The sequence below is a fragment of the Macadamia integrifolia genome, chromosome 12 (genome assembly GCF_013358625.1).
Source record: "Macadamia integrifolia cultivar HAES 741 chromosome 12, SCU_Mint_v3, whole genome shotgun sequence".
In the NCBI taxonomy this organism is placed as follows: Eukaryota; Viridiplantae; Streptophyta; class Magnoliopsida; order Proteales; family Proteaceae; genus Macadamia; species Macadamia integrifolia.
The window spans coordinates 21,098,903-21,113,096 of record NC_056568.1 but is presented as its reverse complement, the minus strand read 5'-3'; the positions used below and the strand labels follow the sequence as shown (position 1 = coordinate 21,113,096).

At 37.7% G+C, this 14,194-nt stretch overlaps 1 protein-coding gene and 1 long non-coding RNA gene across 3 annotated transcripts; one reads left to right on the top strand and one right to left on the bottom strand.

Annotated features, from left to right (window-relative positions):
• Nucleotides 1-2,686: 2,686 nt before the first annotated feature.
• LOC122057431 lies at nt 2,687-9,140 on the bottom strand. The gene is made up of 2 exons (XR_006133528.1): nt 8,763-9,140; nt 2,687-2,968 (listed from the first exon to the last, which is right to left on the bottom strand). It is a non-coding gene; the product is annotated as an uncharacterized LOC122057431 (long non-coding RNA).
• LOC122057430 (protein SPIRAL1-like 5) lies at nt 5,976-6,748 on the top strand. Of its 2 annotated transcripts, none has more exons than XM_042619532.1 (2): nt 5,976-6,275; nt 6,379-6,748. In XM_042619532.1, the coding sequence occupies exons 1-2, from the start codon at nt 6,066-6,068 to the stop codon at nt 6,451-6,453; spliced, it is 285 nt and encodes a 94-aa protein (XP_042475466.1). In that variant the 5' UTR covers nt 5,976-6,065; the 3' UTR covers nt 6,454-6,748. The 2 variants fall into 2 exon arrangements, with proteins under 2 accessions (XP_042475466.1, XP_042475465.1); XM_042619531.1 differs by having other exon boundaries at nt 5,976-6,293.
• Nucleotides 9,141-14,194: the final 5,054 nt, after the last annotated feature.

Sequence of the window (14,194 nt, the reverse complement as noted above, 5' to 3'; positions counted from 1 at the left end):
TTGTAAATCAAAACCAAACCGTACCAAAATCATAACAAGTCTGTTTGGTATCGGTATTGCAAACTTAAAAATGTTAACGGTTTGATACGAGATCAATATCTAGTATTAAGTTTTGGTACCATACTGAAACTGAATCAATATCAAAAACCATACTGATTAACATCCCTAATTGTACCTCATTAGTTTAAGATCGAAAATCAATTTGAAAAATGGCAATTTGGTAATTAAAAGGAAGGTGAAGGGCAAAAGATGAGATGGTGGAAATTATGAGTTGGCAAATAGGAAAGAAGACAAATGTCAAAAGAAAAGACACAGGAGAATGAGAGGCGGAAGGAGCGGCGCGAAGAGTGATCAGTGGTTGGAGAAAAAGTATCTTTTGGAATTTGGATTCTCTTATTATATAGAAAGCCCTCGAACCATAGATAGGAAAATCATGGAATTGGGATAGGTACCTCCCAAACAAACCACCTTTTCAATCAACTGTCACTGGTCCTTACTATGCCTCACACTGACTATCTTTCGTTTTTTATTTCTTGAGATTCTTATCTAAGAACAGGGAAAGGTCCCCTCAGTCCCTATTGCATATTCCTGTGATTCAATGTGAATTATGATTATTAGTAATTGTAAGATCAAATGCCAAGAAACACGAATAATAAAGAGACAATAGATCCGTACGACACAGAGATTTAACGAGGTTCATACACTAGGGTGATGTGCTACGTCCTCGAACGAAGAAGAAGATGATTCACTATGCAGAAGAGAAATTACACCCTAACAGTGACGAAGAAAAACTAGTCCTGAAACCCTAACTGAAAAACCTCAAAATACAATGACTTTCTCAATAAGCAACAGTACATTATATATACTCCAAATCGCAGATCGACCCATCGGGTCACAGTTGATCCGATCAAACCATACTGCGGGGGCTATGCCCCCACACCCCCATACGAGATCAGTGATGGAAGCAGAGGGCTTGGGCCTACAGATCTCAGAAAATTTCCCATTCAGGTCACCACCAAAATATGTCGGATCGGATCAATCTTCAAAACGGGTCAAGAATTCAAGACAAACATAACAATAATTAAGTCTATGTTTGGGCGCAAAGCGAAGAAAAGAAAAGAAAAACATAATAAGATAAAAATCATAATTATAAATAATTTTCTCCGTATCTTTTTTTAATGCAAACTTTTTTGAAAATTTTCTTTATTTATTTAATTTTTTCCATGAAGAGCTGGACCAATGCGCATACTAAGTTATTGGTTTAGTTTTGGATCTGAATTTTAATATCAGATAATAAACAGAATAGGTCGGTTCTAAGACATGTTTCTCAACTGTTCTAGAACCAAAAGATCAATTTGAAGTTTGAACCAAAACCACCTACCAAGCCCCATTTAAGACTTGCATATAAGAGAGTACTTTGAGCAAGTGGCATAGAGAAACACACTGATAAGGTGCCATAAAATGACTTCATACATAGGACGACAATGAGATCATTTCATATGTGTGTGTGTGCATTTGTCTGCATGCGCATGTGCTTATCAATCTCAAAGATCTTATTGGTCAGCAAACCAAAGATGAACGACCAGTCTCAACCTTGCCAGCCGGAGGTCTTCCAATCAATGAACCTCCAAAGGTCCAAAACCTACCTTCTTTTTCGACAAAGTCATTCAAATGAAGAAAATCCTCACCCTTAAGCGTAAGTATTTTTGTTCATATTTTTTTATGGACCTAGTTTTCCTAAGACCACGTTGAAAGGGTATGCATACACCGCATGGCCTTAAAGCCACTTGATTTGGGAGAGGGGTCTCAATTGTTGTCCCCCTTCGATCCACGTTCCTTATTACAAATCAGGACTTTTTTTTTTTAACAGAAACAGAGAGAGTCTAAAGGCAAACATTTTATTGGGGGAGCGGGCTGGGGAGAACCAAGTACCTTCCTCTTTCGATAGGTTTTCCAGGAGCTTGTCCAGAATATTTAAACTGAAACCAAGCTAGGCCCTCTTCTTGGCCACTCTTATGGACAATGGATTGATAGATGGGTTGGACTAAACATATTAAGCCCTTATGGGTTTTGGGCTTGTGTTAAACACTGGTATTTCCAAACCAAACCAACGCAGCCCAACCTCAACTGCGGATTCATACAGCTACAAGAAGGGAATACCCAGTGCACTAGGTTCCTGCCACTGCAGGTTTGGGTAGGGCCATAATGTTTGCAGCATTACCCCCATTTTATGAAAAGACTATTTCTTGACTCAAATCCGCAACCACTAGATCAAAATGAAACAATCTGACCACTGTGCCAAGGCCTGCCCTCGGAATACACAAATATATCTGAAATATTAACATATGAACTTACAAAAGCTTCCAAAATGCTCAAGGTCCATTGCAAGAAGGATCTGTTTATGACATCCAAAGCTCAGAATTATGATTTTGGAGGAAAAATTTATATGAAACTGAGACTTAAACAATTATCTAATGGTTTAGTAATTAGTATTGGTTTCAAAAAAAAGAAAAAAAGAGCAACCCAATGCACAAATCTCCCGCTATTGTAGGGTCTGAAAGGGGCAAACGTACGCAGCCTTATCCCTTCCTTCGCAGGAGAGGCTGTTTCTAAGTTTTGAACATGTGACAGCAATAGTTGGTCACAGCCTCACAAGTTCAAAACTTTGATGCCAGAGGCCTCAAGATTAAACACGAATTTCTTCTACTTCTACCTTTTTTATTATGGCTACAAGGTCCAAAGAAAAAAGTCTAATAGAGAAGCCAAGGCTACTGTATTTCAATAAAGCCCAATCTGGTGTTAAGTTCTGAATATGCCTCTCATAGGATCTATTAACTCTACTGATTCTTTTAAATACCAAAATCTCTGTTTCATTGACTCATCCATGTACTACAGAACCCATTTTCCAGTAATGAAGTCGACATTTAGAATCTTCCAAGCCCCACAGACATCATAAGAGTTCCATCACCTATTAAGAAAGGTATTGAAACTTATAATCAAATGGGCACAATTTTTGGCCAACCTTGCCATAACAAGACAAACAAAGAAAGAAAAGCCTATTTTCAGGTATTGAAACTTATAATCAGATGGGCACAATTTTTGGCCAACCTTGCCATAACAAGACAAACAAAGAAAGAAAAGCCTATTTTCATGCTTAGTGCAAACTCAGTTATCTTCTTACATATTAGTTCATAAGTACACATAAAAATTTCTGTTTAGAAGTTCGATGCACCCAAACATTTTACATTATAGGTCTCAGTAAGTACTATTAATAATATTTCTTTGTATCACAATGCTGATGAGGTAATGATGGGATCCTATGTAAGACAGGAACAGAGCTATTTGAGGTAAGTTCACCAAGATGTATAGCACAAATAAAAATCTGAATAAGAAGATATGCCTGGTACAACTAATGTTCATCAACTACATCAAGAAGTTCTGGAAATGATTGGAGTGCTACAGGCTACCTAAGACACATTTTACAGCCAATAGATGCTTACGTCTTTTCAGAGGAAAAGAAAGATATAAAAATTTCTTTGGCCTACAAGTTCCCTCACAACTTCTTTTTCCTTTCTTGAATAAACCACACAACTTGAACCTGATCCTTTTTGAATAAAACTAGGACAGATCCTTTTCTACTTTAACTTATGAAGATACCAGTCATCGAGGGGTCCAATAGTAGCACCAGGTCAATCAAGCTTTCCATTTACCCAACACCAGTACCTTTGATCTCATGTGATGTAATCATCTCTTTGGTCCACATGGTATTGGGGTTAGAGCCAGCCAATCCACATAAGCTTATGTTGATTGAGGATTTCTGTATTAGATATTATGACACAGCTGAATAGAAGCATTTAGGTAAGTGGAATCATTTCTTGGTTACACAATACTAGGTACTTTGTGAGTCCTAGGTTTAGATTATAGATACATGGAGGCTTCAGCAGTGATGTTGCATCACCATCAAAATCTGAAGCCATGATGCAGGTGTCTTCTCCCATGGGTCTACATGCTAGTAAGCACTAGCCACTTGAGATGTTGCACCACTATCCCAATCACTTGGGATGTTGCACCACTATCACAATCTGAAGCCCCAAAATGGGGTCTACATGCTAGTAAGCACAAGTCACTTGGACTACCAAGTATTTATTGGACAAAATGCTCCAGAAGTATTTACTGCTGGCAAGTGATTTGGTATCCAATGCCAGAGTTCTCCAAACCATGGTTAAACTCTAGAATGATTCATGTCACTTAAGAGCCCCACCAGACATTGATAGTTGACCAACTTCATCTTCTATTTTGTAGAAGAAGAATCATTATTGTGTGCTCAAATACTGTAGCATATACATAATACCTAACAAATGCATCAATCCATGTACTTAGAAATTATATGTAAATAATAGCTTGCAAAATTTAGGGGGTTCATACCATGGACCTGGTTTCAAAACTTTCACCCACAGAAAGACAACCAGTGATCCAGTGAGCAAAAAGGAAAGAAAAAGACCTACTTCTTCACAGAGAATAATAACCAGAAACTGAGAGTGACTGCTTCATATATATAGGCATGCAATGTACGGGGTAAATAAATGCATAATCTAGAGAGAGAGAAAAAGCTGATACATTATTGTTAGTAAATCATGATAGATAGTCTTCTACATGGACAAACAAATCAAATGTGAATAAACAAGCTAAGTAACAGGTTAATTTTTTGGGTAAAAAGAAATATACCTGTTTGGGTGCATTTTAGGATTGTAGAACCTTCTAAGCCAAGCACAGCTTTGCCAGAAAATCAAGATATATTGATCCTTACTATATGAGTGTATTGTATGTAGGATTCCCAGTGTACTAATAGTTTGGCATTTTGTTTCAGTTATGTGCATTTTATTATCCAATTTTCATTTTTTTTTGGGATGGATAATATATTATATTCAATGAGCTCAATAAGTATCTTTAGTTTCCCACTAAAAAAAAAAAACACCACCATTCCCACCCTGTGATTATTTTGGCGAAGTCAATACTCTGCAGGGTTAATTATTGAGAGACTGAAAGGCTTGATCCAGTATACTCAATAAAAAGTACAAGGCAGGAATAATTTTTTATTTGATCTCAGCCAAGTAAACCCAATATTCTATTGCTTAACTGATTTTTCTTCTCCATGGATCAAACATTAGGAAAGAAGAGAATGCATGAATCCAATAGAAGGAAAGATTTACCCTATCCATAAATATAGGCTCTATAGCTCGTTGAATTTTTATTGAGCATAGAAAAGTTGGAAAAGCATAGCATTACTATTTCATCCCAACTTACCAGGAAAAAAGAAGGCTAATTATCATGGATCCTTCTACATTGATGAAATTACTCAAGTGATTGCCATTCGTGTGCATCATACGTGCTCACAAACATATATCTAACAAATTCCCACTGATCACATACTTATGCAGACATATATGATGAATAGGCTCTTACTGGTTTCATAAAATATCTCAGCTTGAGTTTGCAAAATTATTGTTCAGACACAGTCACTTAAATGTGACCCTTGATCAAATGACAGGAATAATAAAGTTGGGTTTCTTGTCAATAATAACTATCATGAAAGCGCAACCAGTTTTGATAATGGTTCATTGCCAACTGACTTGACTAAACAAAGCTAATTATCCGCAATTTTGGCTCTCTCTAATTTTAGCGTTTGCATGACGATATCATTAGTAAAATCTGTAACACATATGCCGCACCATACATGTTTATTCAAACTCAAGCTTTCCAACACATTTTCACACACATGAATCCATGCAGGTGAATCCACAGCTTAACACTTAACATATGTGGGAATTGAAGTTCCAGTGCAAGTTCATGAAATTATTGTTAAATATCATTAGTGTATCATGCCTATGCACATTATGCATACTAAGAAAAAACATCCATAGAACTACTTAAGTACATACATAAAATTTATTACATGTCCACTATTTCTAGTTACCTTCGCTCTCCCCAAACTACCTTAATTCTGAATCCTTATAAACATAGGTGTCTCCTTCTTGTTAAATAGATGATTCGAGGAATTTAGAGCCATGAAGAGAGGTGAAAGTTCTGGTGGTGGTCAGAGTTCACTGGGCTACTTGTTTGGGTCTGATCAGCAACCAAATGCATCGCCAGCCTCTCCAGTGGTTTACAAACCGCCATGGGGTGATGATAACAGCACAGAAAGAGCACCCATCGTTTCTGCACCTTCCTCGAAATCAAACAGATCCAACAACTATCCCAGAGCTCATGGCCAGAATGTAGGAAACATCATTACTGTGAGTATCCTCTTGAAGATGAGTTCTTTGGTAGATCAATTTTTATTCTAATTTATTTGGATTTATTTACCTTTCCCTATTTCAGGAGCGTCCAACTACAAAGGTTCAATCAGTTCCTGGGGGAGACTCATCTCTCGGCTACTTGTTTGGAGAAAAGTGATGTTACTCTCTCCCACTCTCTCTCTAGTGGATTATGAAGTACAGTTGTGGGTTTCCACCGAGTAAAATAAGGGCTTCAGTTTCCATCAGTAAATGGGTTCACTGAGTGCCTTGCTGTTGTTTGATTTAGTATAGATATGGAAAGGGGTTATATTCATGAGACAAAGACAATAGTTGGGGTTTCTAAACTTATTCTCAATGCATGTGTATATTTTTTCCATATATTTATGGTGATGTTTTTTGCTCTTAATATGTTGAAGGATGAGAATGATACTTCCCTTATTTAGCTTTGTTCAGTTGCCTCTTGACTGCTTAAAATAATGGACTCCCAATCCAAATAAAAAGGTATAAGAGCTTCTGACATGGAAGGGACTCCCCATGATGACAGCTTGAATGGTAGTAGATACCCACAAAAGATTAGAAAATCAGAAAAATGATATCTATTTTCTAGGGATTGTTCCTTGCAATGCCTTAAGACACCATGTCTTCCTCAATGGTGACTGAAGTTTTGTGAGTGTGGAAGTGCACAGAACTCACTTTTCAAAAGTTCATGGCATCATAGCAGAATTGATCCTACAAACATTTCCCCCTAATTAATAATAACCTAAACCCAAATTTATCTGTGTTCTTTGCTTCCTCAACTTTTCAATTATTGAAAATCTGGTGGGAACCAAGGTTAATCCCATGAAATTCCATTGTATGCCTGCTTTCCACCCATAGTTTAAGAGTCAATAGATACTCAAGTTTAGTGATGGGTCTCATATCCAACTTTCAACATGTATCAAGTTTGTATATGGATAAATTGGACCATTGTATTCAGTCCTGACTCCTGAGTACTTTCTTCGGAGAACGATAAACCAACTAGTTTGGTTATTGACTGTGTGAGTTGGTGAATGTCGAGACCCCATAACCTACTAACTGCTGACCCAGCTAACGGAACTAAGGAGCAACAATGACAAGATGACCTTGTAGTGAGGAAGATACTCTCAACTTTGGTTCTGGTGAAGTTACTGGTGACTCCAACTAGCTGATAGGCACACCAATGTGAAGAGATGCATCCACTGGCTCAGATTACTAAAATATTTTTTTCCCCCATATCATCTTGATTGTGAGGTTGATTGATATGTTAGTGTTTTCATGGATCCAGACTAAATTATCGTCAATTCGGTTTTCAGACTTTATTCCCAATCTTGTTGGCCAAGAGATTTGGGTCTTGGATCAGTTTGTTAATGTCAAAACAGAATAGCAAGCCAGGAGGAGACTTCATCACCGACAGAAAATGAGTCCCAAGGAAGGCAAAGAGCTACTACTTTTGCTCAACAACAATATGCATTCTTGATTTAGTACCACCCTCATCCTAGCTGCCATTCAAGACAATCCTTGTCTGCATCATGAGATAGTGCACTCATGCCCTTTGGAAATAGGTATAAAACATGCTGATTAGTCCCCCCCTCCCCAACTTTCACATGATCTATATCGCCAGCCTCATTGAAGAGTAACTACTCTGTCACTCACTACAGATATCAAACCGCAGAAATAACTCATCAAAAGTTCAGTCAATTCTCACTATCTAACAGTAACTTGTTTGGAGGAATGCAATCTCAGCCACATTTGGTTGCCCGTATTCATCATCTACAATCCTTTGAGGTTATTACGTTAGCTAGAAAAAACTCATTTGAATGATTATTCTGTTCCTAACAACACATCCAGCCAACGGAGCAAAGAGGGATAACTCTGCAAATACTACAATCACCATCAGCCAAGATTGAAGAGCCAGATAATTCCTTTTATAGTTCCCATAAATGTGAAGACAAAAGATACCTATATATGTCCTAGGATAAATGCGGCCTTTACATGTACCCATATGGAATTAGGACAGTACAAGAGCTGGGCAACCACATATTCACAGATGGGCCATAACCCAAAACCTGACTTGAGTGACTACTGCAATATTGCAATAATTGATTAGGTATATTTAGACATCAATTTCAAGTATCAATGAATGACCAGAAGAAACTAGAGAGGAATGTGAATATGACTTAGGAGGGAGCACAAACAGGCATCAATGGGAGCTGCGATGGGCCAAAGCTTGCCACTGTCTTTGCCACAATTAATCAAACACCTAACCCACAAAGAAGTACAAACAAAAAAGATTTGCCGTGTGGTAAGTCATGAATACTAAAACAGCACCATTGATGTAACAGTAAGAATTTAAACAAAGCGGTGAGGGACAAGCATTGCAAGAATCACAAAAGAACACTCATTGTTCATTAAAAATCCAATTAAAGAACAAGTAGGAGAGAGTGATACCTTCCCAAAGGCCAAAAACTAGGTGGCGGGTGAAATCCATCATGAGAAACCTCTTTAATCGAACGATTTTTAGGCCGAGAGGCAGAAACAAAAAAAAGGAACTCGTTCGATCGAACACACTATATTCAGGCACCAATGCCGTTGCCCGGCACCAACTACGAATGGAAAGCTGAAGCTGAAGCTGCTTTATGAATTTACAGAAAACAGAAAGCAGAAAAAGGGTACGTGGCAGCAAAACGAGTCTTGCCAACTAAAGAAATATTTGCCACTTGGCAATTCATTTGGCCACAAAATTCCATCAGTTCCTCTTTATAATCTTTTTTTTTTTTTTTTTCATCATGGTTGATTTATGTGAATCTCTTTTTTCTCAAATTTAAATTCTTTTAAATCTTTCTTTTTCTTATATTATTTTTTGACAAACAAACATAGCCTAAGTAGGAAAAAAAAAAAATAGTTAAAGAATAAAAATAAAAATTTAAACAGGGGGTTATTGAGGCTAATTTCTTAGCCAAAGGAGCTCTGAAATTTGATTTGTTTCGTACTTGATGGGTAAAGCCACCTCCTCCTATAGGAGGATAGGGGACTAATCTTTTGATGGCCGGTAAAGCTATTGGCCCTCCTACCCTGAATGGTGGGTTGCAGCCCAGGAGAGTTGATGGTGAGAGGTTTCAGGAAAAAGGTAAGCACATTGCAGGTTCGAGTAGTTTTGGGGGGAGCACTTTGAAGTCTTCTCATGGTGATAACAAACAGGTTCGAGTCGTGGAAAATGAAGGTACTCCTGATAGTGAGAAAGCCAAGGGTGTGCCGTGGACTGGTTTATTTTCTGCTTAATCGATTGAGAATGAGGAAGGCATGAAATTAAATTTTGTAGATCCAGTAGTGGTGGATGGAATTGCAGTGGCTTGTTGCCCTTCAGACATGATTAATGGAGGAATTAAACATTGGGAAAATGCCTTGATTGGTCAATTCATTGGGAGAAAACCTCTGTTTAGTTTTACAAGAGAAGTTTTATTGAAGCAATGGCGTGTATCAGGTCAGGTAGATTTCAACTTACTGGACAGTGGTATCTTTGTTTTCCGTTTCAACCTGGAGGATGATAAGACTAAAGTACTAGAAGGAAGGAGGGCCATGGTTTGTTCAAAAAACGGCCAATGATTGTTCTTCCATGGAGTCCATCTTCTTCCTTGGGAAAGGTGGAGTTAAGTTCAGTTCCTTTGTGGGTTTCATTGCCAAATCTCCCCTTTCAATACTGGACTGCAGACGCCTTGAGTGTTATTGGAAGTGTCATCGGAACCCCTATTACAACTGATAAAAGAACTAGAACCATGGAAAGACTATCTTATGCTCGGTTATGTATAGAAGTTCATGCAGGTAAGGAGTTACCTGATTATGTGGCCATTCATAATGAAGATGGTATGGTTTTTTACCAGAACGTTATCCATGATTGGAAGCCGCCATGTTGTGGTCATTGTAAAAATTTTGGCCATGCATCTAGCCAATGTAGTGGTAGGATTAATCAGGTTCTTCCTAAGGAGTGGGTCAAGAAATCCTCAGTCGCTAGTGGTGTCCAGGATATTGATAAACAGGTGGTTGCTCAGCCTCCTACGGTGGCTGCAAGAGGTGGAGCAAATCAGGGCTTGGATGGAGGATCGGTTCAGGCTGTTCAAGAATCTTGGAATTCAGATTTTAAATTTGTTCCAGCTGGTGACGAGAAAGGGAAGGAGATTATTGATTATAATCAATTTGCTTTGCTAAATCAGGGAGAGATTATCTCGTCAATTGTTGAAGGTGAGAAGGACAACTTGGATAAGAAAGATGAATTTGAAAATTCCTTCTTAAATATCCTGTATGTGCTTGATGGAAATGTGGATGAGGGTAAGGATGATGATGTGGCCATTACTACATATGCAATAAGGGAGATGAAGCCAGTTACTTTTGAATTACAACTCTATCTAATAACGAAGAGTTAGTTGAGTCAATTATGGTTCCAGATTTAAAGGATGGGGATCTTCCTATTAGTTCAATTGAGAATGGAAAGCATAATTCGAGCGGGATGGATAAGTGTGAGGGGTTTGATGCCCACTCACGTTTGGAGGAATCTACCTCTTCTAGCATTAGGAAGAAGAAAAAGAATAAGAAGTCAATTGCCCCTCAATGTAACTTGAATTGTGGGACTGAAAGTTCATCAGTTGCTTCTTCGGAGGAGCTTTTAGAATCTTTGGCATTTTCGCATGATAATGAGACAGATTCAGATGAGGGAAAATCATTCCTTCATCTTTTAGACTAGCATGCAACTTCTTTAGTTGATCTCTCAGAAGAGTCCAAGGAGGAAGAGATAGAAGAGGTGATCCAACATGTTGGCAATATAGAGGAAGTTTCAGATTTGATTTAAAAAGAGAAGGAGCTTCATTGGGAAGATATTTAAGTCTCTGTTTGGCCTAGGTTGAAGAGTCACCGTATGAGGTTTGCCCTTATTTTCTTATTTCAACCGATTGAAAAACCTAATGCCTCGAAAATACCTTGAACATATCTTATTCTTAAAAATCTTGGGGTTTTTGTATCTTTAGGTTATTGTCCAAATTTTGATTGGCATCTTTGCCTTGTAATGTTCTTTTTATTTTTCTCTCCCAATTGGGTTTAATATATTTATTTATTCACCCAAAAAAAAAAAAAAAAAAGAATTTAAACAGGACCATCCAAAATATTGAAACAAATGATATAATTTTTGTGCATAATTTGAAGTAAGAGTGTAAGTTTGGCCTTGATGGCCCGAATCCTCCTTAACCTGAACCCTCTCCAACCCGATTATTAGGGGCCCAATCTAGATCAGGGTTGGGTTGGGTTGGCTAGGGCTGGGCTGGGCTGGGCTGGGCTAGGCCTGGGCTGAGAATTAGCCCTCGCCTGGCCTAACCCCGCCCGATTTTAACCTTGATCAATTATTGTGTTTAGTAATAGTGTTTCTCTTTCCCTAGGCCCACATCATGTATCACACAAGCATTACACAAGTTGTCTATATGACTTCAAACCAAATCATATGTTACAAAAGTCACATAATCTTTACCTGTTGAACTAAAACAAACAAATGGACAAACTATTTCCCCCTTTTTTCTTTAAATAGGCTATCTTTGAGTCTCCAGTCATGTATTGATATCAACTTTAGATACAGTAGCAATCATGAAGAATTGGGCCAAAATTTAACATATCCAATTTTATGGGAGATGTGGTGATGCCAGGGAATTAGAAGGTCTATCTAATAATCAAATTGACAACTTTGCTTGCTGCAAATTTATGGATTGGGATTTCTATCAAATTTTTATTATTATTTGTATGGATTAGGGGTGGAAAAGGGATGGCCATAGTCTTAGCATCTTCCCATCCCCTTTTGGTAAGTATAGGTTTAACATTTGTGATTCTTTGTAGGAATAATAATATAGGACCAACCAGGGTCAACCCGGCCCGAAAGGGTTGGGCTTGAGCAAGAATCCTATAGGGTTGGGTTGGCCCTGGGTTGAGTTTTGGGGACCTAGGTTTGGGTAGGGGTTTTAAGAAACTCGGCCCGATTTCACCCCTAATAATTGACGTGTGCTTAATCCATGGTCATCAATCATGTGAGTAAATAATTGGGACTTGTTTTTAAGCATGCAACTTTTTTTTTTTTTCTTAAATAAGGTTTACTATTCCCCTGGGTCCAGCTAACCCAAGAATCACTGGACCGGGTCACCAACAGGGCGTTAACCAAAAAGCCAAATTAATCTCATTGTGAGTGGCCAAAGGTGCTACCAAGGTGATTCAAACCCAGTTTAGAAGCTTTCCGAGGTGTTGTTATCTGAATCAAATCACCATTGGACTAACATCTTAGGGTTTCAACTTGTCCATGCTAAAGAGAGAGGGTTCTCAATGCAGACAATGTTAGCATAGTTGGAAAACCATGCTTTTTGACTTGATTCATTCTTTTCAAAACCTAGTAAGTCAGGCAAGTCATGCTCTTTTCTTATTTTTTAATATCTTGTTAGTGAGGAGAGACTAAGGCTATGGTTGATTCATAGATGAAATGTAAAGAATGACCACCTATTGAAGACAACAAACAAAAATTCTAGGATTTTGTTTATTTGTAGACCAAATTTATGGCCTAAGAATAGTATATGGCCAAATAAAAAACCAAACAAGACGTTGTGAGTTTCGTATGACTTGAGCAAAAACACCAAGTTAGGCTAATTGGGAACTGATTTTATCATTTCTTAATCCTAGGCAAACCTTCATGGCTCCTGACAAGGTTTCATTTTTTCCTTTTACTTGACTTAGGTGAATGCTTAAGTCAAAATTTGATTTTCCAACTATGATTAGGAGCACATCAATTGGGGATGGAAACAACCTAATCAATAGGGGAAAGAAAAGAGTATTAGCTAGAGAGAGAGAGAGAGAGAGAGAGATGTATGTTGACATAGTTTCCATCTTAGACCTTTTCCCAACAATTAAAAGAAAAAAAAAAGAAAAAAAAAAAAAGCTCCCTGGTCGTGTAGCCCCACTGTCAGCACAAAGGCCAATGAGAAGGCACACATGGGCTTCAGTAGTGGTGGGTATTTTGTATTTCACAAGGGTGAGTGCGTCATTTCTCCCCCCTGTGTCTAAGCATAGCGGCCACACAACTAGGGACCATTCTTTTACCCTAAAATGAAAAGACATGGACAACACGAGTTAGGATAATAAATGGAAGTTTGGAAATTTTGTCTAAATTCTTATATATATATATATAATGTTATGAAATATTATGATTAATTGAGTGATAACTGTTAACAATATTAGAGTAGGGAGAATTTTGTATTAACTAATACTTTAAAAATAAGTTACTCAAAAAAAAAAAAAGATTATTAAAAAATTCAATTGATATGTTAGTCAGGTACTGAAAATTTCTTAGATTTTAATTTCGGTCTCTTAAACTGATCTTAAAATTTCACTGAAATTTAATACCGTGACTTAGAGCTGGCAATTTAAAGTTGAGGCACTTGTTGTACCTGCACATAATTAAAGTAAAAACTGAAGGAAACTCTTGTAAGTTGAATTAATTAATTAAGGTACAATTATGTGTACATGTTTCAAATTCAGGTCTTAACTTGTGTGATTGGGCAACTTGTTTAATTTATAAAGGAGAATGTATCTCATTCACAATCAATTATTTGATGATAGGGAATCCCATCGAAGCAACCATAGGGGGGTTTCTCTTGGGAATTCAACAAGCGCAAGTGAAGGGCTGGAGCATAAGGGAATTTTGGACAAATTCTGAAGATATATTATATATCCTGTTTTTTTAACCGAACACCCACTTCATGGCCTTGGAGCGTAGTCCCCCTCCTCTTAGATGTTCATAGTACTCTCCCCTCTCTCTCCTTTTGGCTCAGGCCCAACAATGAAGTGACTTTTTTTTTTTTTTGGCC